General features: G+C 42.6%; 2 protein-coding genes across 2 annotated transcripts; one reads left to right on the top strand and one right to left on the bottom strand.

Annotated features, from left to right (window-relative positions):
- The first annotated feature begins 5,751 nt into the window (after positions 1 to 5,751).
- NANS (N-acetylneuraminate synthase) lies at positions 5,752 to 15,179 on the top strand. The gene is made up of 6 exons (XM_064736562.1): positions 5,752 to 5,935; positions 7,298 to 7,513; positions 10,581 to 10,680; positions 10,926 to 11,080; positions 12,102 to 12,368; positions 13,440 to 15,179. Exons 1-6 carry the CDS (start codon positions 5,804 to 5,806, stop codon positions 13,647 to 13,649), a joined length of 1,080 nt encoding a protein of 359 aa, XP_064592632.1. The 5' UTR covers positions 5,752 to 5,803; the 3' UTR covers positions 13,650 to 15,179.
- Positions 15,180 to 15,989: 810 nt separating this feature from the next.
- TRIM14 (tripartite motif containing 14) lies at positions 15,990 to 25,967 on the bottom strand. The gene is made up of 6 exons (XM_064735966.1): positions 25,777 to 25,967; positions 21,482 to 21,577; positions 20,325 to 20,558; positions 19,112 to 19,274; positions 17,968 to 18,060; positions 15,990 to 16,877 (listed from the first exon to the last, which is right to left on the bottom strand). Exons 1-6 carry the CDS (start codon positions 25,936 to 25,938, stop codon positions 16,342 to 16,344), a joined length of 1,284 nt encoding a protein of 427 aa, XP_064592036.1. The 5' UTR covers positions 25,939 to 25,967; the 3' UTR covers positions 15,990 to 16,341.
- Between the last annotated feature and the right edge of the window lie 1,825 nt (positions 25,968 to 27,792).

The raw sequence follows: 27,792 nt of genomic DNA on the forward strand, positions 1-27,792 counted from the left end.
TTAAGAAGGCTCTGGTAGAAGGGAAAAGCCATTCTTTATTGACAGAGGGGATTTTTAACTTTTTAATTAAATTTTAGAAGAACTTTGAAAGGGAGTTTGACTATAAGGAAAATTGGGTAGCCAAGAGCTTTTGAAGCTTTTTTGAAGCTCTTGGATCTGCCAAAATCTTCTCATTTCCCTCCTAAAACAGCAATAGATTTATGACTGAATTCCATACAGAAGGTAAGGTATTTTCTTTCCCCTGTTTAAGTGTCAAAGTAATCTACATTCTGAACACATAGAAAGCACCCATTCAGCTGCCTTATCACAAAACACATTAACTTGACTTTTTTTCCCTGGGTAATCAAGGCTGTAGCATCTATGTGAATGCTTATTTTTCCAGTCAGAGTTCAGTTTTCTTTCTAATACTTGGAAGTGTTAGAGACCTATCTCCTTGTAACAGCAAAGCTAGGCTCTGATCTGCTGGAGGAAATCAACTGGATCCAGTTGCAAGATGTGCCTCTTACAGTAGGAACTTGTGGCTAACGTGTACAAACCAGCTGAGAATGGGTTTGGCTATGACCTCAGCCCACAGACTGTAGTGATAAGCAGGTCAATGATGAGTGATGTCATGCAGGCAGGCCAGGAGCTGAGATGTAGACTGGCACTCCTACAGCACCACTGAGGCAGGACTGACAGCCCTGAGCTAAGCTGACAAACAAATATTCTGTTTATTCTCAGTGTTTTGCATGTCACGGGTTTCTGCATCACACACTTTTCAACTGTTCCTCTGACAACAGATGCATTATTTCTGTCATTGCGCCTTTTACAATCATTTGGAGGCTTCTTAAAGTAATAATTTACATTTACACACCTCTCAGAAAAGTGAGAGTATTAGTCTTCTCCCTCTCTGCCCTCAATGTACAGAGAGTGTACTCTCCTCTTTCCTCTGCTCCTGCAGAGTAGAACTGAAATACAACCAGATTAGACTGGATAGTGTCTACTTATTCCAAATGTCAATTCAGAGATGCCAAAGACCAGGTATTTTATATAGGTATTGTGTTAGTTCAGCACATTTCTCATACTGAATTGTAGCTGTAAGAATTCAACAGATCTGTAAACTAAACAGTAATGCCTTGGATAAGCCATCTATAAGAATTCAGTTTGACAATTAGATATGAAAAGCTTATTTTAGTGATTAGCTCAGTATCATCCAGGAATTTGATAGCAAAACCAGTGAATCAGAACTGGCTGATTAAGGGACCAGCTTTCTCTTCCCTATAGCTTTGGTGAATGTTTCCCTGCTGTCTCATAAAACACAGGATATATAGACTAGGACAGTCACCTCCAGTACATCTGGTACAGTCTAGGGCAAGATTGCTCTTGAGGGGGTATTTTAATGACTGTTCACTAAGTATGCTGAAAGAGGCAAAAATAATGACTGAAAAATCTTAAAACTAGCAGCCTCTATCATTTGAGGGTTGTATTGCCCTAAACATGTGCTTTGTGTCATAGCCCTGATCGTGTGTCTTGTCAAGTCAAAAATTGCAAGCCAATGCACCCCAGCGATACACACAGGGTTGGAACATAGAGATCTCTGTGCCTTCGGCCCTGGAAATAACTGAAGGAGAGAAGACAGTTGTGCAGAAGGAGGGAGAAAATATACTCTAGGTAGGCCTCTAACTAAATTCTAAATCTTTACCAATTTTGAATATGTTCTAATGGACCATAGTCCTTTACCTGTGATTTTTTAGGGGGAAAAAAGATGATGTTTAACATCATCTGCCTTCTTCTTATGCAGACCCCTTATTTATAGTCCCATTTGTCTCGTATTACTCCTAGCACTAGGGATAGGCTCTGATTTTCATGACTCAGTCCCTTCAGCTGTCATTTCCAGCAGCATTTCTCATAAAACCAGTATCCTTCAAGTTCCCCTGTCTCCAGCTTTTAGTCCAGCCTCTTATACTCCTCAGATTTTTGGGCTTCCCAGCATTCTCAGCAATCCACTGGCCCAGTATCAGCCAGTATCACTTTATTCTGTCACTCTTCCTTAGTTTCTCCTTATATCTTTTCCCTTCTGAATCCCTTCTTGCCTCTGTAACCCTTAATCACTGTTTGTCAGTAAGAGTTGTCTCATTCACATCATCCCAGCCATCCTGCTCAAATATTGTATGCAATCTCTCACTTCTTCTTGTGGAAGTTGTTTAAAGTTACTTAAACTCCACAAGATCTGGTAAAAAGGACAAGTCAATCCATTACTGTAATTTGCTGAACAATTAGCACATCTGGACGCATTCACAATACACAGGGCTGTTCTCAAAGTTGTATAAGAAAGCTAGTCAGAGCAAAAGGTAAATATGCTGGTCTTTTTAGCTTGTCTTTTTAGCTTTTTAACTTGTGTGGAAACTAAAATTCAAATGTCAAGCTGAAATAAAGAAAATCTGCAGAAATCAAATTTTTGCTGTCACCACAAGAAGATGTACTGCCTGTCACCTATGGCCTGGATGGCCCAATAAAAAAATTAAACTGTCATTGCAAGTAATAAAATTAATGCTAGCATTGCAAGGCCACAAGAACTGGTGGGCTGTTAGGTTTGTTATTAGTTTGAATGAATTTACTCAGTAAAAATTGAAATTGGGTATCAAGTGTCTTTTGTTATGATGTAGAATTTAAGTGTGGGATAATACCAGAGACCTTGAAAATATGTGTACAGGCTTAAAACAGATGCCACGAGACTATAAACATCTCACTGGGAGTCAGCTTCTGGTTCTGGACAATTATAATCTTAAGTGCTGAGAACACTTCTTTAGACATAACAAGGAGGATGCAATCAAACAAGTGCATGTACTTCATGCACTGTTTATGAATAAGACAAATAGATTATGTGGCCCTGGGAAGTTAACACCCCCAGAATTGGAGAGTGTATCATCCAAGGAAAAGGAGACCAGGGAATTAAAATTCACTGACAGTCAAGCTTTTTTGAAATGTACTAGATCTTGATATTTGAAAGGAATTGCTGCTGGCAAATGGTTGTCATCACTGGATCATAATGGAATTTTCTTCCTAAAAACTATATCAAAGGTGCAAGCACATCTGTTTCAAGGACCAAGGCTCTTCAAATATATTTTATCATGCCAGTCAAGTGCTAGGGCTGTATAGAAGTATGTATCTGAGTACACAAACTACATGCACTTGTTGTCTCAAACTCTGTAATTCCTGAAAAAAGCATTAAATTCAGTTTGCCTAGTGTGATAACTATCAGTGTGACAACACTAACTGACAAGCCATGAAATGGTCAAAGCAATTGCACTAAACAATCATTGTAGGTCCCTTCCAGCTGGAAGTATTCCATTGTATTCTCTGTATGCTTCTCATTATTGTCCGCAAATACATCCATCAAATCCTCAGTGTGAGTTGGCTTTCCCACTGAAATAAAAGACAAACCTGCAACAGAACCAGGGTTTTAGACATCACACAGGAACAGTTTCACAGAATACAAAGTTAGAATTATTGCAGACAGACATTTATTAGGAAGTGTTAGGAAGTGTAAAACTGCCTGGGTTGGAATGGTTCACAGTTTCTGCAGTATTATTATTTGTATATGTATTAGTTCTTACTTTAGTGCTTTACATTAAATAAATAAATAAATAAATAAATATATATATATATCACCACATGTCATCTTATGGTTCCATTCTACTGCTTTAATGCTGAATAATTAAAAGCACAGGGGCTGAACCTACTGTTATTTTTAGGCTATAATATGCAAAATGTTATTATGTCATTGCTGAATTATTCCAGAAGTTAATTATTTGTGTTCTGGAGGCATTTTTTTCCTGCTTCTTTACCTGATGACTGAACAAGAAACTTGCCCCAGGAAAGAAGGGTGTGTCTGTGTGTCTGTGCTGTGGAGGTGGTGGTAAATGTTTATGCAGGAAGAACCTATAGTACCTAAGGAACTACAAGAACAAACTTTTGACCTCAAGCCATGTAGTTTAGTTGGAGAAATGTCTCATGGGCTAGGTGGTACTAAAATTAGTGTAAACTAAAATTCAGTGAAATGCAGCATATTAGAGACTTGCTTCAGATATTACAATTAAGAAACACTTAAGAAGCTGCTTTTTCAATCAGCAAATTTTGGGGTAAATTTCATTATAATTATTCTCAGTGTTTGTATGCATGCAGTATTAAAGTTACATTCACAAATTGTTTTGCATAGCCAATATTGAGTATCAGGTGTTTTCATAAATCATTAATTTGTAGTATCCTAAAGTTCAACAGACTATGGTATGGCTTTTAACTCTGTGTAATTCCTGAAATTATACTGTTTTAGCCCATATGGACTACATCAGTAATACCTGCAGTATAGTTTCAACCTTCTATTTTTTTCTCTGGAAAATTTTCATAAAAACATTAAGTATGTATAACCCAATGCACAAATGCAACCTTTTTTATAGGGACTGTATTTGACTCGGATCGCTTTCTGTAACAGTCATTCAGCACCCCTAAAAAAGCTACGGCTGCATTTGTGTCCACCTGTGGCTGTAGTCAATGTAATTGACCAGTAGAAGTGGTTAAGTGTGAGTTCTGTTGTCAGGAAACTTTCTCATCTATGAGACAGCCTCAGGCAACTGACCTGTTTCTAGAAAACTGGCTGGTTTTATACAGATACAAACATTTTATATGCTGCAATTCTTGGTTACACAAAGAAAAAAAAATTGTATTTATACGGTGTTCTCACCATAATTTACAAAAGTCAATTCTTTGTAAAAGACAACATCCTTTTCAAGAGCCACTGGCATATTGCAGTGTATCACTCATCAAGGCCATTTCTGATTTTAAATTGAGGCAATTTCTTAGGCTATCTCTCATGTAGTAGTACACAGCTTAGAGCCTGCTGGTTGTGTTCGATCAGTCACTGCAGTCCATCAGAAGGATGCAGCTCTCCTTGGGGAACAATCAATACCCCCAAAAATAAATACTGTGCTGTAACTATGGTACTAACATTGTGCATCAATGGGACTCAACTCCGCTTCATGTCACTCACCAAGACAAAACAAAGCAGATAAAGCAAACAAAAAACCACCAGACACGTACCATAAAATCATAACAATTGAAATTATCGATTTTCAGTTCTAATAAAAACCTCGCAGATAGGCCCAGAATGTCACAAGTGTATCTGCATGTCAGTCAGAGAACGATTTTGGAGTAAAATAATCTCAGAAGCAACCTTAGCTATTGCGCCATATTTTACCATTTATTTCCATATATCATGGAAAGTTTTGTCTGAACCAAATCTCTGCAGCCCCTGAAAGGAGTGTGTAGTGAGGCGGGGGTCGGTGTGTCTGCCGAGCCTGGCCTTAATCTGAGACACGGGAGATTCAGATTAGGTATTAGAAAAAAAATTTGTCACTCTCAGGGTGGTCAGGCACTGGAACATGTTTCCCGGGAGGCGGTGGAGTCACCATCCCTGGAAGATTTTAAAGGTCTCTCTCTTGGGTGGAGCACCCAGCTAGTGCGTGCTTCCCGGGAAGCCGCTGCCGTGGCGCCGGTGCCCGCGTCCCTGCGGGAAGCGCTGAGGGTGCGGTGCCGCGGCGCCTCCTGCCGGCGGGCAGCTGGCCCTGGGGGAGGGAGTCCGCGCCCGCCGACGGCGCCGCGGGCTGGCGCGGCCGGACCCGGAATGGCGGCGCCCATTGGTGCGGCCGGGAGAAGGCGCGGCCGGACCCGGAATGGCGGCGCCCATTGGTGCGGATGAAAGAGGCGCGGCGGAGTCGGGAGCGGCGGCGCAGTCGCGGGCGGGCTGTTGGGTTGTCGCCATCTCGCCATGGCTCGCGAGTTCGAGCTGTGCCCCGGGCGGCGCGTCGGCGGCGACCAGCCCTGCTTCATCATCGCCGAGATCGGGCAGAACCACCAGGGCGACCTGGACATCGCCAAGCGCATGATCCGCATGGTCAAGGTGCGCAGGGGGGAGGCGGGTGAGGGAGAGCGCCGGAGTACGGCCTGGGTTTATTCCAGACACAGACTGTCTGCAGGGGGACCCTTGCATTTGACTTTGATTAAGGGTCTGGAGTGCTTGTCCAGTGAGGAGCGGCTGAGGGAGCTGTTGTTCTTCAGCCTGGAGAAAAGGAGGCTGAGGGGTGACATGATCACTCTCTACAACTCCCTGAGAGGAGCGTGTGGCCAGGTGGGGCTCGGCCTCCTCTGGCAGGCCGCCAGTGGCAGGATGAGAGGACGTGGCCTCAAGCTGTGCCACAGAGGTTAAGGCTGGCCATCAGGAAGAATTTCTTCTCGGAGAGGCCGAACAGACATCGCAGTGGGCTGCCCAGGGAGGTAGTGGAGTCGCTGTCCGTGGAGGTGTTTAAGGAAAGACTGGACGTGGCACTTGGTGCCATGGTCTGTTTGACAACGTGGAGCTCAGTCACCTCAAGGCCTCGATGATCTCAGAGGTCTTTTCCAACTAATTAATTCTGTGATCTTTTGTCATGGCTGCAGCCCCGCAGCTGGGGCATGAGCTTACGGGGAATTTAGGAAGTATCTGAACCATTAAGCTGCTGAACCATCTCTGAGGAACCTCTAGTTTGACTTGGTTGACATCAGGGCTTTATTGCAGTAAAGCTTGTGTCATCCAGTAAGACAGGCAAACTGCTTTCAAATTTGATGTGATATCCATTAGATAGAAAACCACACATCATCACAGCTCAGGACATGGTGTATTCAGTTATGTGACTGGGCTGAAAGTGGAGACCAATCTAATGAGGATTTGTCTTTACTGTGTGACTTCATATAAATTATTCCTTCAAATGAATTATTCTTCCTGGAGTTGTTCAAGAGCGTCTGGTGCTGGTGACGTGATCTAGGGATAACTGTGGTGATGCTGGGTGGATGGTTGGACTGGATGATCTTAAAAGTTTCTTCCAGCCTTGATGATGCTATGAATTTCAGACTCATACTCCTTGTTCCATGCAATCCTGTGTCCTTTTTTAATGTAACATTATCAGTGACAGCTAATCTGGGAGCAGCACCACAGAAGTCAACTTTTCGAATAAGCAACATGCATAGCTAAGTAGTTTTGTAGGTTTAAAATGGTTTCTCTGAACTGCTGCTCTACTAAGTGTATCAGGACTCTGAAATAGAAGGGTTCATACGTGTGTAGGTCCACAATCGCTCTGTGTTCATTACCGTTTCTGTGATTGCTGTGATGATAATGTGAAAACTCCCCAACAGATGAGCATATCAGTTACTCACTCCTTGCATTCAGAGCTAGGTGAGCGCAGGTTCCCTTGCAGTTCCACTCAGTGTGCACCAGCTTGTTTTGCAGGACTGCGGCGCAGACTGTGCTAAGTTCCAGAAGAGTGAACTGGAGTACAAATTCAACAAGAAAGCCTTAGAAAGGCCCTACACCTCTAAACACTCCTGGGGAAAGACTTATGGGGAACACAAGCGCCACTTGGAGTTCAGTCATGACCAATATAGAGAGCTGAAGAAGTATGCAGAGGAGATTGGCATTTTCTTCACAGCTTCTGGCATGGATGAGGTATGTAAGCCATACTGGAATGACAAGGGGAGTCTGGCTGTTGTATCTGTTGGGTATTACTTAGATGTGATAGTTTTTACAGAAAATGAATATATGGACAATCAATTTCTTAACTGAGACACCTAGAGTAATTTGCCAGTTCATTTGTGTTCCTACGGTGGTTGGCTGAATATTTTGGAAGACTTGCCATGTGTTGAGATACTTACCAGAGTAAGTAGTATTAGGGAGGGACAAGGCTTCATTTTGACCTTCATAAACAATTGAGGCTTTGAGAGTATAGATCAAGATGGCAATCAGACTGCTCTCCAGTGTTGTCTGGTATATTGTTTTCAAGCATATCAAACTTCTTTCTATATTTAAAACAGATTCTTTTCTTGATCTAATCCCCATTATTTCCCTCTTTTTTTCTGCCCTCCTTGTTGTTTACTAGACCCTTGTGATGTTTCTAAGCAGTAGGAGTTTTATGCCCCTGTTTCTTTCACTAATCTCATGGAGTGGCTCACACCTTGTCCTGTTACTGCTGAATCATTTACTGATTTTTGCCAGTGGGCTCTTGAACAGTCAATCACCAGCTTCACAACTCCATGAAACTCCTGCTACTGTTCCCCCTTAGACATGTGTACTTGTAGCTGTTGCATGTCATTTGCCTCAGAATAATGGTAGTGACAGTATTAACAAATGCAACATACAGTTCATATGTGTAAGCTGTAAAGGTCAGGTAACACTTGAACTTCAGTACAGATGAGAGATTACAGATTTATTTTTCTTTGTGGCCTAGAAAAGACAGAGAACTGAATGGAAAGAGACCCTACCAGAAGTAAGCTAGCCACTCCTGCATATGGCCAGCAGAACCATGTCCCTGGCTTTCTGGAAGTAAATATATCCAGGATAGGACAAGGAAGTGATTTACTTAATGTTTTAAGGCAATCTATTCAGTGTCTCACTCTTGCAATCAGAGACAATTCCTGATACATGAGTGTTATTTCTCACAATTTGTCTCTCTCTTCATCTGATGATAGACAAATATGCTGTGTGTATATGGCACTAACTCAGTGCCATGGATTCAGAAACAGATCTGTGAAAAGAGAGTGTGGTGATGTTTCTTTTATTGCTCTCTTCACATCTAGAAGACTCGCTGAACATCATGCATTCCTTTAAGAAAGGAGTACATGAACACAGGAATCTCGGACTTCTGTATCTGGGATCTTAAAAGATCCACGTGCCTTTGGGGAGAAGAAAACCCCCACATTCCTTCTTTGATGTTAAAACCTCTGGTTTCTAAAGGCTGTAGTACAACACAGAACAGTTTTTATAGGCAGCAGCTAAGATCACTTTCTGCTGCTGGGATCCCTTTTTTTCCTCTGCTGTGCTCTTTTGTATGTGGCTTTATTAGCTAATTAACAGAAGTGATACATGTTTGTGCCTTCTTTTTGAGCAGTAATTGCATTGCATCCTAATATTTCTGGTGGCATTTGTGCAAGACAGGGGTTTGGAACTTAAAATATTGCATACATTGGCATAAAAACTCTTTAAGAATGCATTAACTTCTGTAAATTAACATGATCTCCGGAGGTCCAGATACATCAAAGAGGTTAAATTGTGTGATTAACTATATGAGGAAATTATTTAAGTGATGTGTGAAATAAATAAAAAAGCCTTTGAATAACTTTTTTATTTATTCTGTTCTGGTGTGTACTGGAGACATAGCAGGATCTCATTGAACCACTCCCTTTAACGTCATTTTTGTTATTTGAAATTACTTCCTGGTTCTTGAATCTCTTAAAGAAGAGCTGCTAATTTTCAAGAGATACTTACCTAATGAAGAGTGGCCTTAGATGCAAGGTCTACCTGTCATATTTAATTTTTGCCATCTCCTGAGAGAAGATCTGTGTCCTTCTGATATAGATTACCCATTGTCTTTATGCACCATACATCTGAATAAACTATATTAAATAGTGAACAGAGAGATGTTATACATAGCAGGTACAAGAAATTTAATCTCCATCATACTGATGGTAGAAAAATTAGACTGAATAAGACTTTATTATCTTTGTGGACATTAGCATTCTTTCTCTGGCATTAAGTAAATGTAACTGCAACAGGAAAACAGCTGAAGAAATGAAAAGTGTTTGCCGGTGGTCAACAAGGGCAAAGGTAACTGTTTCATTATTTTCCCCAGAGGTGAATGGAGGATTCAAATACCTCTTGCCCGTGATAGATTTGGACTTTAAATTTTCTTCCAATAAAGTACTAATTTTTAAAAGGCTACTTATTTACCCATTTTCAGGAAGCCTCTAATAATTCTTGAATTGTTTGGCATATTTTTAGAGAAAGGCAGAGTATAATTAGCATTTAAATAAACAGTTTTATAGTCTTTGCTTTGGCATATTTTATTGTCTAGTATCTCTCCTAAAAGCAAATTAATTTTGGATTTCCCTTTTGGGGCACTTTTGGGTTTTTTTCCTGGTGCTTATTTAATATGCTCATACAAGTTTTCAGTGTGATGAGTCTGTTCTACTGTCTGTAGATTTAAACACTCTGTAGCTTAATCTTTCTGACCTGCAGGACACATGTGGCAGGAAAACTCTGTGCATGCTTGTATCACATTTCTTCTTCAACAGGCAGACTTCCATCTGCAGGTAGTTGCTCTCTCTGGTAGTGTTCAAAAAAGAGAGAAAAAATCAAGAATGTTGTGATACACAGGTTCATCTGCAAGCTGAGATGGAGCTCTGCTTGCTTGTACTAAGCAGCAGACTGTACAGCTGGTGAGACCAGAGACTGCCTTGAGACCGTGATTGCAGTCAAAACTTTGCACTAAAACAGAAGTATGAAAGAAGGCATCATAATTATACTCCACCTGGAGGGAAATCAGATGCTAATATTGTTAAGATAGCAAATGCTACTTCAGGAGTAGGGTTTTTTGTGTATAATACTGTATAATACCCACCTGTTTAATTAAGCTTTGGGTTTGTTGTGTTAAACAGTTGTTTATTTCCAAGCACAGTAGTTCTTGATCCCTTGATCCAGCTGAAATGGAGTGTTAAAACATGATTTCTTCTCCTGGTAGATGGCTGTGGAATTTCTACATGAACTGGATGTTCCATTTTTCAAAGTAGGATCAGGAGATACAAATAATTTTCCATATTTGGAAAAGACTGCAAAGAAAGGTAAGCATTTTCTTTGATCCATCTTGGTGAACATCACAATTTCTCAGTAGCTCAGTTACTGCATTTTTCTCCAGTTGATTTTTGGGGAAACAATCTGAAGTTTCTTTATATTTCAGACTTTGAAAAAAAAAGTTTTATCCAGAGTTCTTTTCTAGTTTTACTGAAATAATTTACTTTAAAGAATTTAATTTAATCTTGGGTAGCTTTCTTGTTGACATAGGATGTGCATATTTTCCAATGGCTAGGTCGCCCAATGGTGATTTCCAGTGGGATGCAGTCGATGAGCACAATGCATCAAGTTTATCAGATTGTGAAGCCCATAAATCCAAACTTCTGCTTCCTGCAGTGCACCAGCGCATACCCACTTCAGCCAGAGGACGTCAATCTCCGTGTTATATCGGTCAGTGAGTAACCCAGAGCGTGCTGTGGGTAGGGTGGCAGAGAAGGGTTCTGTGCTTTTGCTGAGATACACTTCCAGGTCTTAAGGCGTGCTGGAATTTGCTTCTGAGAAGTTACAGGATGTGTCACGTTTCTCTGATTCACACTGAAGTTCAAAGATCCACCGGGTCCTTTTGTAGCAGAACTCATCTTTGAGGAATATGATAAAGGATATTGCTGGAGTATTCACAGTTCAACAGAGGAAAACATGACATGGTTATCAGGTTGACCCTGTGGTTTTTAGTGCTAAGAAAAATCATGTAGACTGTTATCATAAAGAAGGTGCATGAAATGAGAATGTAATTCTAAATAGGAAGCTAGACCAGAAACTTTGTTTAAAAAGTTTCATGTGGCTATCAGAGCCATGAAGAAAATTTATTTGATAGTTTCCTTCATTTGAAATGTTACTTGTATATGCCAAATAGTGATGTAAGAAAGTTTTCCCAAACTGGCCAGTGTTCAAGCACTACCTTAGATCTATAATCTACTATACACATAGTGTATTCTTTTTAATAGAATGACACATGGCTGCATTTAAGTGCTTTTAGGACTTGGTGACTGTTCTCTGTGCTTGGATTAAAAGGTTGCTTCAGATTTTAAATACAATGTTGAAGAAATCTGTTTTGGGTACAGATTAAGTTTAACCAATCCACTGGCTTCTTGGATAAAAATAGGATACTGTTACTGTTACTTAGGTTAATACAGGCCTTGAAGACCTTGAATAGTAGAAGTGTATTAAAACGAGAAATGTAAATTGTAAAAGAGAACATACTTCCTTGTCAGTATTGATAATATTAGTCAGATTTGGAATGTGGTGATTGGTAATGCAGTGTAACTTGTTGAATTTAAAAGGTTGTGTTCTCTGCATATCCAAATACTTGTTTATGGCACAGTATTTGTCCACTGCAGTTATCACTGTTAAATTTGCTTTGTTTTTGAAACTGCTGCCTTGGTAATTCAGACCAACTCTGTTGTGATTCAAGGCATATCAGTCAGCTTTTCCTGATATCCCCATTGGCTATTCGGGGCATGAAACTGGCATAGCCATTTCAGTGGCAGCTGTTGCTATGGGTGCTAAAGTACTGGAACGGCACGTGACTCTCGACAAAACATGGAAAGGAAGCGACCACCAAGCATCTCTGGAGCCAAATGAGCTGGCAGACTTAGTGAAAGCCATCCGTACTGTGGAAAAAGCAATGGGTTCTCCAATCAAACAGCTCTTGCCCTGTGAAATGGCTTGCAATGAAAAGGTAACTTTTGATTTTAGTTTGTGTAAACCTGCAACTAATTTAGACCTAGAGCTAATAACTGTATTCAGAAAAATAGGTTGTGAATTGTTTATTGCAGTAGCATTTCTGCCTCTGCACTTAAAAAATTTCACACTGCATAATGTTGGCAGTTTTGATTATAATAGAGTTCTATGTTTATCATCCAGTGGTTAACTAAGTTGAGTAACAGCCTGGAATCATTTAGGTTGGAAAAGACCCATGAGGTCATTTAGTCCAACCTAACACTGCCAAGCTCAACCACTAATGTATGTTCCTAAGTGCCATGTCTACACATTTTAAATAACTCCAGGAATCATGTCTCAACCGCTTCCATGTTGTAGACTGTTTGAGTGCTTGATCACCCTTTTAGAGAAGAAATTTTTCCTAATATCTAGTCTAACCCTCCCCTGGCACAGCTTGAGGCCATTTCCTCTTGTTCTGACATTTGCTGCCTGGGTGAAGAGACCACTCAGCTGACTACAGCGTCCTTTCATAGAGTTGTAGACAGTGATAAGGCCCCCTCTGAGCTTCCTTTGCTCCAGGCTAAGCACCCCCCAGCTCCCTCAGCCACTTTTCAAAGGACTTGTGCTCCAGACCTTTCACCAGCTTTGTGGCCCTTCTCTGGATTCACTCCAGCATTTCAATGTCCTTCTTGTAGTAAGGGGCCCAGAACTGGACACAGGATTTGAGGTGTGGCCTCACCAGTGCCAGGTACTTGGCAATCGTAATAGGAATAATACCTCTATGATTTTTTATTAGCTGCTTTTACACTAAGCTAAAATACCAGTCATTCTAATCAGATTCCTTCCATTGTGATTTTGAAAAATTCCAGTGAGCCACTGTCCAGTTTCAGAAAACATCCGCATGTTCCTGGCAGCCTAGTTAGAGTGAGACTAACCATGCTAAAATAATCTTCGTTTGGAATAAGTAATGGAGAAGGCAGTTCTACACAACCTGTTCCAAAATAACTGCAGAACATTTTTTATCTTTTTATATCATACTAAGCTAGCAATGTATTTAACTTCAACATTGTTTTTTTGCCCCTCCCTGTAGCTGGGAAAGTCGGTAGTGGCAAAAGTGGAAATTCCTGAAGGTGCAGTGTTGACACTTGACATGCTGACGGTGAAGGTGGGAGAGCCAAAGGGATTTCCTCCAGAATGCATCTTTGACCTGGTGGGCCAGAAGGTTAAAAGAACTATTGAAGAAGATGAAACCATCACTGAGCAAGCAGTGGAAAATCACGTAAAAAAAGTGAAGTGCTAAACCTAAGCACTCCATTCCATATTTCTCAATGTACTACCATGCAATGTGTTTGAGAATAGCAGCATGGTAGATTAGAAGAAAGGGGTGTGGTTATGAGGGTACAAACAGGATAGAATTTTCAGGTTCTTGATAGCAGGAAGTTTCAGAAGCAAAGGGGATATAAATTATGAAGATTTCATTAGAAACTGTATAGCATTGTGCCTAGGAAATGCCATGATCCTCTCTTCTCCATTTCGCTTAACCTAGATTAATTTGGAGTGGTCTGCCAAATAAAAGACCACAGCCTGCTGCTTTCCAGCTTCCCTTTTCTGTTAAGAATACAGTAAATTATCAAAATTTTGTCTACACTTTGAATTGTTCTAGCCCTGTATCTTTTGATACTCCTCTCTTTTCTGCCATTTGCCTCACCTGTGTGATAGCAGGACTCTGGTTGGAGTTGAATACAGATAAGTGAAGGTTTACACTGAACAGAAAACTACAAATGCAACCTGGATGGATTTTTTTTTAAGATGAAAGTCTTAAAAGTGTCATGATAAAGCAGTGGGTTGCAGCATTCTGTATTCTGTGGGAAAATGGGCTTCTTGAGAAAGCTAATTTCTCAAGAGACAGTACCAGGAAAGGAAGCCTAGTGGTATTTACAAAGGTCCCATTTAAGGAGCAAGAGAGCCTTTTTTGAACTAAAAGGCCAAAAGGCATGCCAGAGAGATTGAGGAGGGAAGAAAAGTAGATCTGAGATGAATCAGTGGAAATAAGTTTAACTTATGCTTCAGAAATTCTGAAAAGCATCTATTGCAAGTTGAGTGAAGTCTGGAATATTAAGTTGATTCTGCAGAGCATTTGGATGCCTCTGTTGGACCTGGGGGCAGCTTCTCAGGTAGGAAGCCAAATGCTGGTGAAGTTTTTTTTTTTCTGTACTAACCAGAATCCTCTACATTGGGATTTTTCTCCCAACACTGGTGTGTTGGGAGATGGCTGAGGCTGACTGCCTGACTACATTTACACCGTTGTGCTTCAACATGACGGTCAGTACATGATTTGTGTGGTCTGCTCTTGCGTCCCAGCTTCTCATTTTTCATTTGAGAAATGCAATACCACTCGTATTGCCTGCTGGTTTTCCCTTTGACCAGAAGGGAGCTGTATGGCAGCAGCTGCAAGCCATTAATTCTTCAACTACCTTGCTTAGGACAGAACTGCTTTGCAATACTTAATCTGCTTTTGTTCTGTGGTGGAATCATTTACTAGTGATGGTTACTTGGAACTTGCTACCTTTTTGTCATGAGTTGGTGAAGTATCTTGAATTTGGTGGTGAGTGCTTTTGTACCTATAAACTATTTACTTTCAAAATGTGCAATTCTGAGGAAACTGTATTCATATCTTTAAATGGGGAAGCAGAGGTTGAGTCATATACTTCACTATATGTGATCTGTGACTGATGCAGTATGCTTGCCTTACATTAAAAAATACTTAATTGTTAAAAGATTTTTTTTTTTTCATTTTAAATTTGAAAAATAAATTTAGCTTATAAAACAAGCTCTTGTTTCTGCATTTCAGGCTATGGTCAGACCTTGCCTTTGCCAGCACTGGTGATGCAGGGCCTTTAGTGTTTGAACACTATAACATTACCTGACCAGTTTCAAGTAGCAGTGGTTTTTCACTCTAGGCTGGTCCTGGAGACTGCTGTAAGCAAAAGCTCCAGAAATGTCCAGGACTTCAATTAATGTATTGATGGGGGGGAAGACATGCATATACAGAAAATTGCAAGCTGTGTCCCCTAGTTTTATGTGAATGTTGCAAATTGGACGCAAACATAAATGGGCCACAAATGCACCTCTGGCCTGGTGTTTTCATTGCACCTGTGAGCCCTGCAGACATTTCATCCTCCTAGGGGTTGTACACAGCTTTTTCTCATGCTATCACTCAATGGAAAGAATAGGGCCACCCAGAAGTCCAATTCAGAGCTTCTGTCACATGTAAGACCAGCTAGTGACTATTAAATGTGGCCATAGAAGCTCCAGTTTCAGAAGGGACCTTTCCAAGAGTCAGGGCCAGACTTTGATTTTTCCAAGCTGACACTTAAATATGAGCTAATTTACTTAGTGCATTTATTATCCAAATCTGACCTTGTCAATGATAATAATATGCAGTATAAAATCTTGAAGCTTGAACCAAACTTAACCTGTTGCCATACACAATTGTAGCCTCTCCAGGCTGATAGGGGAAGGGAGTTCATTAAAAATTTTTTCAAAAAGTCAATATCCATGTTCCAGTCTGGGTTGTAATATGTATCTTTCAACCTGACTTCTTCAATTTTGCAAGTTGAAAAATACTACATACGGCACTTCAGGTGGTACAGCAACACCATTTATAACTCAAATAATCTTTCCCCATTGAAAAACACATATACATTAAAAAAATACAGTTGATTTTCTTGAACTTACTGTTACAATTTGAAAAAAGCACAATAATACTATATACTGCACTTTGAGTGGTATATCAACATCATTTATAAAAGTGAGGTCACCTTCCTTCATTGAAAAAAAATACACATTAAAAATCACAGTTGGTTTTCCTAAACTTATGTTACCTTCTAAAAGCATCATAATTACAACTTTGATACAACAGAGATGAATTCATGTAGAAAATTGCTGAAATGGCATTAGCAGAAAAAGCATGAACTAGCAGGCTTTGTTTCTTATGTTAGTTTGCATGTTCTAATGGACCCTTCCCAGAGTCTCAGGGCTGGATAAACTGGTTCTGTGAACTTGCAGCAGAAGGTGTGTAAATGAGCCATGCCATCGCTAACGTTGTAGAATGAAAGGATTCCTGCTTCATAATCTAGAAAAATGCCAATGCAATCAGGATCATCTTCTACCAGGATGGGGATTCTCTCTCCCTTGTGAAATGCCCAGTATTCAAAATCAAATTTCTTAAGGCACCAAGATGCTCTATTCCAGCCCAGTCGACAGGCTTCAGAGTCTCCTTTCCTGCCAATGGTCGGGTAGGCTGCGCCAATCCACCATCCCTGTCCAGCACAACGCAGGTCAACTTCCCAGTAATGGCTCCCAGAAAGGAATGCGTCTCTGCTTAGCACTTGCCATAATTTATCAAATCTCTGGGGACTACAGGGGTAGAGTATTCTCCTCCAGCTGCAGCTTACTTCAAGACGGTCTTCTGACAATTTCAGTCTTGGGTGAATGCTGTCATGTTCCCAGGTTGGTGATCTTGCATCTGCAGTAAAAGCCATAATCAGATTTGCTACATTTCTTATACCCTTGGAAGAAGTCCACGTTATAGAACACCTGCAAAGGAGCTCACAGTTGGAAGTGTCTTGGGACAGTCAGAAAGCCTGCAGTCCCAGGAACATGGGCTGGAAAAGGCATGCCAAAGGGGTCAGAGCAGGCCACTAATATTGCTGCCTCCACACCTTTGTGACCTGGGCCAACCATGGTGATGGGGACCTCAGCCACAGCACCAAGGTTGCTTTACATTTCGAGTTAGCGCTCAGCCAGAAAGCCCACAGGTCCAAGGACACTGGCTCTGGAAAAGGCATTCCAGTCAGAACAAGGCAGGGACCCAACATTGCTGACTGTATATTAGGTAGGGATGGGATTCAGCTAGTCACAGAGCCTACATCTCCAGGGACACTGGGGCTGGAAAATGTGTGCTAAGTGCATAAAGCAGTGAACCAACGCTGCTGTCCCCACACCTTTCTAATGTAGGGCACCAACGTGATGCGCACCTTTGCCACAGCACTAAGCTGCCATTTGGGCTAAGGTCAGGATTCAGGGAGCCACAGAGCCTACAGCTCCGGAGACACTGCAAAAGGCATGCCAAGGGAATCACAGCAGGGCACCAACACTGGTGCCTCCACACATTTCTAATCTGGATCATTCATGGTGATGGGATAAGGAGAAACCATACACAGAGAGTTACAGTCCTGTGGTCTGTTCAGCCTGGAGGAGACTAAAGGGAGACCTCACTGTCATTTACATCTTCCTTGTGAGGGGGAGATAAGGGGCAGGCACTGATCTCTTCTCTGTGATGACAGTGACAGGACCCGAGGGAATGGCCTAAAAATTCCATCAAGCAAGGCTTAGGTTAGGAAGAGGTTAGGAAAGGTTCCCCAGAGGGTGTTTGTGCACTGGAACAGGCTCCCCAGGGGAGTGATCACAGCACGAACCCTGACAGAGCTCAAGAAGCACTTGGACAACGCTCTCAGATATGTGGTCCTGTGCAGGCCCAGGAGTTGGACCCTAGTGATTTTTGTGGGTCCATTCCAGCTCAGGAGATTCTAGGACTCTAGCATAATCATACTTACGTTTTAAGAAAAGCAACCGATCAACAGGAGTCATGGTTTTCAGCACTGTCCCAGGCTCCTTCTTTGCGGTGGGATTAAGGCTACTGAAAACATCTGGGCAAAGATGAAAAGGGACAGCTTAGGGAGTCTGCCAGTTTTTCAACAATCATTTTCCAACTTCATGGACAAACTATGTTACTAACTGTGTTACTTTTTCTGGGGAGGGGCTACTCATTCTATGCTTTCAGCATTATGCTCTTTGCATAGTATGGAGATGCTGGACTAGTGTTTCCACAGAAATATACAATTGAGCACAACACCAAGTAATCAGACCTAATTCCTTTAAAACTGGCCCTTATCAGATGAAATAGGCAGCTGAAGATAGCTGCAGGTGCTTGCTGCAGTAGCAGTCCTACACACATCCTGCAGTCTTTCAGATCAGATCTGACCATTTGCCCCAGCAACCTGCTACTGTCTTTTCAGTAGCAATTCTCTGATAAGGGCTTAAAAGGCAGCTGGGTGAAATGTGATGGCCATTTCATCACATGTTGCCTGCTCACTCAAAGAGCAGCAGGATTTTCCCATGGTTATTTAGCTTTGTGCCTCTGTGCTCCATTAGGAAAAATTGCTTGCCTTCATTATGCCAAAGGTCATTGAAGGATGAACTAACAGCTCAAAGACAAAAGAATTTCTAAATAGAACATGTTAGTTCAGCTTTACTGTACTAAAAATCATCAATTTTTTTCAGACTGAGTCAGATCACCAGGTACATCAATTAAAAAAATCTTTCAAATTTTAGAGGTACTCCATTGCCAGAGCACTTGCACTCAGTTGTAACTGAGAGAATAGATACATTCTATAAGTGTGATGGTCTGCATTAAATTGTATTGAAATACCTGATGGAACTGGGGGGGAAAAAAGCAACAGACAAACCAAAGATCATCTTCAGAATTGGAAGAGAAATCTCTTAGTTCCTAAATCACCACTATATCACCTACATCACCTATAACAGCATTACACCCATGCTGACAGAAAGCAGTACCCATGCCTGAAAAATGTTGTTTCTCCAGATGATTTGGTAAAAAGTCCTGTTCTTACCTAAAAAATACACTTTATTTGCAAAGACAGCAGAAGAAAGCAAAATTCAGAGCACTCTCTCAGGTACCTTCTTTAAGCCGGGCATCCAATGGTTTCTGTAGAATGGACTGCAGAGCTCTGACGAAGTGTTTATAATGGTTAAGTAAGTGTTCAAACGAGAGCGGTATTGGATGCCACTTTTCTAATGGGTGTCTGGATTCCTTAATTTCCTTCTCAATTTCTGTGTACTTCTGAGAGCAGAAAGCCAAACACTACAATTAGCAGAGACTGTGACATGAAAGGACTCTTCCATCCATGAGCTCCCATACACCACAGAGCAAGGATAGCTCCAGCATGAGGTAAACCTATGGGCCATCACAGGCAAACTTGCTGAGATCAGCCTGCCTTTTAGCTCATTAGCATGCCCATTATGCTAATGGGCATGCTAATGCCTCCTGCCAGTGGAGCCATCCCAGACATGGAGAACCCAACAGCCACAGTTAAAAGAGATCCCTCCAGGATGGAAATGAGTTCAGCCTAGCCAGGACCCTTTGTGGGAAATCCCGTCAATGGCAAAATCAAACTATTAAGTTTTAAAAACAATTTGAAAAATAAAATCCAACTTCCTCACAAGAAAATCCCCACAAAATCACAAAGAGCAGCTCCTGTGTGTAGGCATGTTGCTAGCAAGCACAGCAGAATGCCAGGGCCATATCACAGCAATGGAAACTCCAGTCTGACACATTGCAAGGATGCAAAAATGCTCCAGAGGCATCATCCTGTAAGAAATTGCATCTTTTGTCTTGTGTCAGGGCACAAGTACATGTTAACATAATCTTTCCAAGGAAGGTGAAGATCATCATCTGTTGGAAAAGGAACAGCATTGCTTTCTCCAGTGAAGTGAAGGCTTATGGTGATTAGGATTTCTTGCAATGAAGGAAATTACAGATTTTAACTTCCCTCCTGAGGTTGCCTGAGGACTGGCTTTTCTTATACCTTCATATCACACAAGGAAAGACTTGATACAGCATTTGTCTTCAAGATTAAGAGACGTGTCTTTTCCATCTATGCTTAAAATTAACATGAATTTCATACAGACCTGAAATCAATGCCACAGCAGGAAGACCTAATAGCTCAAAAATCAGGAACCAAATTTGTTCACCAAAACAGCAACACAAAGCAAATTAAAAAGCACTTAGGAAGATGCTGCTTACATACAGAAGGATCTATAGAAGACATCACTAGAGAAATTCACCAAGGACTGTCAGGGTAAGAGGTAGAAAGAGACCATATAATACCACCTCCAGCAAATTAATAGGATCACTGTCCTGTTGTATTTGTCTGATTCGACGTGTGAAGGTCTCGAGAGCTTCCAACTGTCCTTCACAGGACCTCAAATGCTGATCATGTGTTCCCAGAGCTTGCTGAGTCTTTTCATCAATGAAGATTTTTGCCAGACTCTCTTCGTCCCGAAGAAGTAACTGAAGCTCAGTCATTTTTTCTGACAGCTGCCGTTTAATCATATCAGCATGTGCCTATGGATAAAGCAGAAGAATTTCTTCCCCCTGCTCAACAGACCATAAACATTTCAGACATTTCTCTTTCAGGCTTTTAGTGCTATGTTTTGGTTGCATTTTACTGATTTTCTCCATCTCTTCAGAAACATGTCTCTACCCCTTAAGGGAGCACAGATATGATCTACCTGCTGATGTCTGGAGGGAAAAGAGTGAGAGAAGATTCCAAGATGCCTATTTATGTCAAAAAAATCTGTTTTCAGCTGGAATTAACAGGGTACCATTTGCAACAAGAAACAGATCTTTTTCTTCAGTAGCAAGACTCTGACTGCTTTTAAAGCAAGCCAAAGACAAGTAAGTGGTAGGAAGAGAAAGCCGCCCAAAGAAAGTGGCATCAGGCCAAGTCTCTAAAGCTCCCTCAAGCTCTTACTGACATTTCTGTAACAGAGGTGCCTAGCAATGCTCCTCAGAGCAGAAGTCATTTCATGCTCTATAAATGAGGTGCAGCTTAGCATACATTCCCATTCTTAAGACAGAATCAACAGAACTGTTCCTGTGTTTACTCAACTCTGAATCCAGAAAATTCAATAATGCAGTTCAGTCCATATCATACAAGTTCAGTGCATATCATACAAGATACATAAGTGTAGCCAGAATAACATATGCAGCTGGGGCTATCTACTATTCCTCTGCATAAAAACTTCGCCCTTGGTCTTCCAGAGATGTTCAGCTGATCAAGGAATGAGGATCAGGTCTTTGGAGACTCTCCATCTTCCCTCTCTTTGGTAGTGTAATATATTGTGATGAATACAGGGAATACACTCTTCTCCTGGGAAGTAGAGTAGCCACCCAATAGATGGCTGGGTCTTTGAATAGCTACAGAGAAAACAAAATGTCTCCCCTTGGAAAATGACCATCCAGTGGAGAACGAAACCACACTTTACCTTCACATCATTTACAGCCTGCTCTATGCTCCTTCTGTTGCCATCTTCTTCCTCTTTTCTCTCTTCTAGATTCTTCAAGCACAATGCCATGAGTTCCTATACAACAATGAAACAAAATAAAACGCTGTTTCGTAACACCTGTAAAAACCAGAAACAACTATCCAGCTGATTTTCATATAAGGGGGAGGTTACTGAAAGATACTGTTTCAGAATCAGAATATTCTGAATTGGAAGGTGAAACTCTTAAATGAAAGGCCTTTTATGAGGCTATTAAGGCCAGTATAGTGATGAACCATAAGGATTTCAGCATTTCACCTGGTGGTTATACTGGTAAGGTTTGGACAGCTGGGCAAATTAGCACCACCTTCTTAAGGCACAGGGAAACCCAAAGTGAAAAAACATATCCATCTTTAATCTATGGTGCTGTGTATTTCCATTACGTGCTAATGCATTTAGCAGCTGAAGGGCGACTAAGTACTTTTATTTAGAGGATAAGTGGAAGGCTCCACTTATATAAAAATCCAGTGAATGTTTAGGATGCTTCTCAGTGTACAAATGACCAATCAGATACCTCACTGCCACAGTGATGCTGTAGTCTGAACATTTGCAACAGCTAATAGTGTCAGCATGGCTAGTAATCAGTCACAGTATCTGTGGCCCTTCTCAGATTATGGTGTGCCCAGCACAGCATAATCAATGTTCTGCTTATATCTTGCTCCAGTTTCTCACCTGCAGCCCTCTGAAATTGGATGCCCTCTGCCCAGCAGGTTGAACAATCTTGGTATGCCTGCTAACGCATTTTTGTCATTAGTAACAGGAAGGATACAGGCAATGCTGCCCCACAGTGCTGTCAGTGCACTGGTGCTAAAACAGGCCCTCAGTAAACACCAGGTAAGCTAGTGCCACCTGTAGCTGCTGTCGGTGTCCTCATCTGCAGCTGAGACCCGGTCAGGAACACCTGCATGCACATGTACCAGGTCCCTGCCACAGCCCTAGGGCACCACAGCATTTAAACTCTGCAGCATGGACAAATAGAGCAGGAAGCAACGGTCTGCATTTCTGACATGTCTCCTTAGAAAACACCTGCAGTTTGGCATTTGAGTATGACAGTCAGAAGAAAACGGGCTCCCAGCAAAAGCCAGAGACTCTGCATCTGGAAGGCCCTTGGCACAGACACATCCATGCAGGCAGGTAAATGTTCTTGCACAGAGCAAGACACTCATGCTATTTATTCCAGCCACAGTTTTCTAGTCTTGTCCCTGAACAATGAGAAGTGTTCTATACCACTAGAGGATTCAGGAATTCTACCAGGTACCAGCCTTCCTCAGTTTATTTTGCAGCCTTGACCTCATTCCTTACCTCAAAGACTGACAAAGACCACAGCAAAAAACCCAATCTTCCTTCTTGGCAAGGAACACACATCACTTTGTGCACTCACAACAGTGACCATATGGAAATACTTATATTAATCCCAAGCATTTCTGGTTAAGCATTACTTTCTTTACAGAGATACATGGAAGAGCTGCTTCCTACCAATTGAAGACTATGCCAGCAACCCATGTCATTCACCCTGAGGAATCAACTGAAAATCTTCCTTTAGGGATTGCCTGTGTGCTTCAATTCATTCAAATGAAAACACTGTAAAAGCAAGGATTTCTGAGATGACACTCAGAACTCCAGTCAAGCTCACAGGACACATATCAAGTGCAATGAATGCTGATCCTGTCTGCTGCATTCAGGAGCACGGGGAATATCCTTTTTGATTATTTTAAACAATCTCTGCTCCAAGGACGAAGCAGCTGATGGATCTCTCACAATGGTTTTCATGTCTTCTTAGCACTCACAGCTAGGACCTGCTGAAAGAGCTGTGGAAGATTCTCAGTGCAAGAAGTGCTGCCTGGCTGATGTCACACCACAAGGGCTATTATACTGAATAACTGCTCACAGCAAACAAAATCACTAGTCAAAATACCATCACTTACGCCAAAACCATTGCTGGTTTGTGCCTAAAATCTCTGAAGCCCTAAGCCAGTAGATGTCAGTAGATACTTCTTAGGGACAGAGGGTCACATGGGAGTACAAGTTTCTACCTCACTCACTTCCTGATTTAGCAGAAACAAGCCTTTATCAACAGCACATGCTTCCTTCTCTCTGTCCATCAGACCCCCAGGGAAGCAGCACAGTTTGTAGATTTGTGCACTTTGCCTCAGATCAGGTTGCCACTGACAATACGTGCATCACCCACCCACTGCCACCCTGTCGTGAAGGGAACGCAAACACTTAGAGAGTTCCCACCTGGAAGAGGGACACTTTGGGTGAAAGCACACCAGCAGGCAGGTGCAGTGCTCTGCGTTGCTCAGATGTCTTGAATAGTTTTACCTCTGTGCTGCTGTTTGCACAGCCCTCTTCCCCTGTAATGCTCTGTAACATGAAGTGCAATGGAATGTTCCAAGAGTTTATCATGATGATAAACTGGCTCACAATCTGTGTGAACTTCCAAGCAGGAAGTTCTGTAGGAACTGTTTCTTCCTAGTGTTTTCTGCAGGAAACCTCCTCATAGCACTCCTATATCACAAAAGGAGTGAGAAGAAACTTTCTGAAGTTGTAGAGGAAAAAAAAAAGGAAAAAAGAAAAAGGGAAGGGAAGGGAAGGGAAGGGAAGGGAAGGGAAGGGAAGGGAAGGGAAGGGAAGGGAAGGGAAGAAGAAAGAAGAAAGAAGACAGAACAGAAAAGAAAAGGAAAGAAAGAAAGAAAGAAAGAAAGAAAGAAAGAAAGAAAGAAAGAAAGAAAGAAAGAAAGAAAGAAAGAAAGAAAGAAAGAAAGAAAGAAAGAAAGAAAGAAAGAAAGAAAGAAAGAAAGAAAGAAAGAAAGAAAGAAAGAAAGAAAGAAAGAAAGAAAGAAAGAAAGAAAGAAAGAAAGAAAGAAAGAAAGAAAGAAAGAAAGAAAGAAAGAAAGAAAGAAAGAAAGAAAGAGAAAGAGAGAGAAAGAAAGAAGAGAAGCTTCTGAACATCAAACTTCTGTGTTACAGTATTTTAAGTCTCCCAAGGTTAGCACCACAGCACGCAGGCCTTAGAAAGCCTCCTGGCAGGCTTTCCAAGTAAAACAGCACATGCAGGAGTATTGGCAAGCTTGCAAAACTTCCTGAGGGTATTTGGTGGACAGCTACACTGGCATAAAGAAAAAAATCTTAGGGAAGAATCCCTGGGCTGGCTGTGGCTGGGATGGAATTCATTTTCCTTATAGCAACCCTTGTGGTGCTGTGTTTCAGATGTGACTACTCTGTGAGTGTGCAGAAGACTAGAAGGGGAAACAAGTAGGACATGACCCCTACTAATCAAAGAGTAGTACCATATAACATCATGTTCTGCAAACTGGAAGAGGGGTGTTTAGGTGGGCTAGCTGCCTTTTGCTCAGAAACTGTATGGTGAGTGTCTGCCTCTGCATCACTTTTGTTCTTTTTCTCTCCCCTCCACTTCTTCTCTTATTAAACTTATTTTTATCCTAATCCATGAATTTTCTTGGTTTTAATGTTTCTCTTCCCCTGTCCCACTGGGCAAGGAAGCGGAATAAGCAGGCAGCTGTGTTGTGCTTAGCTGCCTATTGTGGTTAACCCACAACATCCCAGAGGAGTTATCAGAGAACTGTGAATGGGCAGTCATTGTGATCTAACCAGCTACCATGATGGGGTCAGGGGGTAAACAGAAATGACCTTTCCCCTTACCCTAAGGTATCTGTGTTTTGGTCAAAGGTTCTTCTAGCCTGTCAATAAAAACAAATTTCCTGAAACAGCCACACTGATTCCACATACAAAGTCGGAGGATAAAATGCTGCTGCATGTGATCTAACAGTGAAAGTCACTTCCTCCTTACCCCTTGATTTATATACCTGTTTTGTGGATGCTTGGGTGTGACTGATTGACTCTTTCCTTTTCGTACACGACCCCTATCCTTGTGCAGTGGCATCAGACTGACCTTGTCTGTATGGGGTCTACAAAGCACTTGCTGAACTACAGAAAGTACAGAAACTTTGTTCTTAGTTAACACAGTCTACAAACCTTGAACTCCACAAGGTGTTGATAAGGCAAGCAAAGTAAGGCTAAAGGCTGAAGATCGGCTTAGTTCTGTGGCACTGCACTAGAACTCACAGACACCACCATCACACTCTAGCCAAAGAAAACCCAGAGGCACACGTTTCAGAAACAAGGGGACGACCGGCAAGACATGACATGAGGAAGATGATGTCTCAGCTGCAGTTTCACCCCCGCTCCGCGGCACAGCGGCCCGGGCCGGCACTCACCTGCGTGCGGCGGACGGCCTGCGGCAGGAGGCAGGCGCGGTGCCCGCGGTGCGCGCCCAGCGCCGGGCACAGCGCGCACACGCAGCACCCGCAGTCCTCGCAGAACAGCTCCAGCGGCCGCCCGGCATGGGCCGCGCACAGCCGCGGCTCCCCCTGCGCCATGCCGGAGGGCGGGGAGCGCAAGGAAGCGGAGCCGGCAGCTGAGGGAGAGGAGGCGGATACGGGGCAGGCGGGGGCAGGGAGAGGCGGGTGCGGGGCCGGCGTGTGGAGGGTGTGCGCTGCGGGCGGTGCCGCCTTTCGGGCAGCCGAGCCGGGGCCGGGGCCGGGGCCGGGGCCGGGGCCGTGGCCGTGGCCGTGGCCGTGGCCGTGGCCGTGGCCCCGCCGTGCCTCCTGCCCGGCTCACTCGCGGCCGGAGCGGGGAGCCGCAGCTGTGGGGCTGCCGGGCAGGCAGGGCCGGCAGGAGCGGAGACCCGCAGCGGGACAGCCGGTGCCCTGGGAGCTGCCTCCGTCCGGGACCCGGGCTGGAAAACTGACAGATATGTGGAATTTCAGCAGCGTCGGTGTGGGGTGGGCTTCAGTGTTATGGCTGAGCAAAACACTTACCTGATACAAAATGTAGGGCGGAAATTGTCTTCAGGGTATGTTTTGTCAGTTTCTAATTTTCAGTTAGAATTTTGTGCTTTGAATGGTCGCATTTATAGAAATCAAAATAGAGCGCTCTTGCTCTTACAGAGCTTGTACACTTAGCTGCACTGGCTGTAACTCTACATTCAACAAAATTCACACTAGTTTTTTAACATGCTTTGTTCTTCCTGTGAATAAAAGCAGTACAGAGTATTCACACACACATGTGCACACACACAAGATGTGAAAAATAGGAAAATATTTTAACGCTGAGCATTTTGGTGCGACACGCGGGAGTCAGAATATGTATTAGTACATAAGAATGTGGAGTACTGAGGAACAAGGGCAGTCTTGCTGAAATTCATGCATCAGGCAGAGTTTCATGCCTGCAAAGACGCTGCTAACATAACCAATAATTTAGAAAGTGCCTTTTGTACGTACAAAAGTCAGTTTTTTTCCTTGGAAAGTGTTTCATACAGACCCCAGGATAGAGTCCTGGAATCTCAGGGATCATTATGGATATCTGTAGGCTGTTTGCTCTTGTTCTACACACACAAAGAGAAGTGCTAATGCCTGCTTTAATAAAATAAGAGTTTCAGGTGCAGTTTCACCTGCTCTGGTGCTTGACCAAACTCAGAAAGAAAGGTTTTCCTACTGTCAATCAACATTTTTCTCATTACAACTGGAGCCATGTTGTTTCACTGTGCCTTTCCAAGGGGAAATCTCTCTTTTAATCTCATTTTCTCAATCTATGCCCATACAGGAGCTGTTGACAGTGCTGAATTCTCTGACAGAGGCTGAACAATTCCAGTTCTTTGCCCGTGTGTTTTGAAATGCTAAGCTTCAGTTCCACTACTATGTTTGCAGCTGCTGCAGGAGGGTTTGCCCGATGCAGTCTGTGTGTGCCCTGTCCAGAGGAACGTGTGTGTTAAGTGAAGGATCCCGTGTGGCCGTTCAGGAGCACTCTGTCAGTCACAGCACCAGGTACTGTCACTGCTGGGACTGAGCCCCTTCACAGGGCTCTCTCCAGTGAGCCAAAGGTGCCTGCCTGACTCTACACACCCCGCACTCACACAGTCAGACAAGGCTTCCCTAAGAGCTCAACCCCAGCTTTCCAGCAGCAGCATCTCAGACCTCTGGATCTCTGAAGAGATTTATTTATGGTTTGGTAGCAGAGAAACACCTCCAGCTGGTGTCTCAAGTAGGAATCCTGAACAAAAGATTACCTGGATTTTTATACCCTCACAGAAAGTCTGGGCTCTTCCTGCTGAGTCCTTGGCTCCTGCAGTGCCTCAGTGTCCCGTCACCTGGCTGGGTCACAGGCCCCTGTGTCCTTTGCTTTCCAAACATTGGCAATTCCTGACCTCTTGCCGCAGGCTCCCAGCCAGAGCT

The sequence above is a fragment of the Zonotrichia leucophrys genome, chromosome Z (genome assembly GCF_028769735.1).
Source record: "Zonotrichia leucophrys gambelii isolate GWCS_2022_RI chromosome Z, RI_Zleu_2.0, whole genome shotgun sequence".
NCBI lineage: Eukaryota > Metazoa > Chordata > Aves > Passeriformes > Passerellidae > Zonotrichia > Zonotrichia leucophrys.

What these genes read in the sequence shown, in the direction of transcription:
- NANS (XM_064736562.1), top strand. Translation starts at nt 5,804, where the DNA reads ATGGCTCGCGAGTTCGAGCTGTGCCCCGGGCGGCGCGTCGGCGGCGAC. An exon ending in CAGCTTCTGGCATGGATGAG is followed by an intron (nt 7,514 to 10,580) that starts GTATGTAAGCCA and finishes TTCTCCTGGTAG; the next exon opens with ATGGCTGTGGAATTTCTACA. An exon ending in TCAATCTCCGTGTTATATCG is followed by an intron (nt 11,081 to 12,101) that starts GTCAGTGAGTAA and finishes TTGTGATTCAAG; the next exon opens with GCATATCAGTCAGCTTTTCC.
- TRIM14 (XM_064735966.1), bottom strand. Translation starts at nt 25,938, where the DNA reads ATGGCGCAGGGGGAGCCGCGGCTGTGCGCGGCCCATGCCGGGCGGCCG. An exon ending in AGGCCGTCCGCCGCACGCAG is followed by an intron (nt 21,578 to 25,776) that starts GTGAGTGCCGGC and finishes ATTGTTGTATAG; the next exon opens with GAACTCATGGCATTGTGCTT. An exon ending in ATCCTATTAATTTGCTGGAG is followed by an intron (nt 19,275 to 20,324) that starts GTGGTATTATAT and finishes TTCTGCTCTCAG; the next exon opens with AAGTACACAGAAATTGAGAA.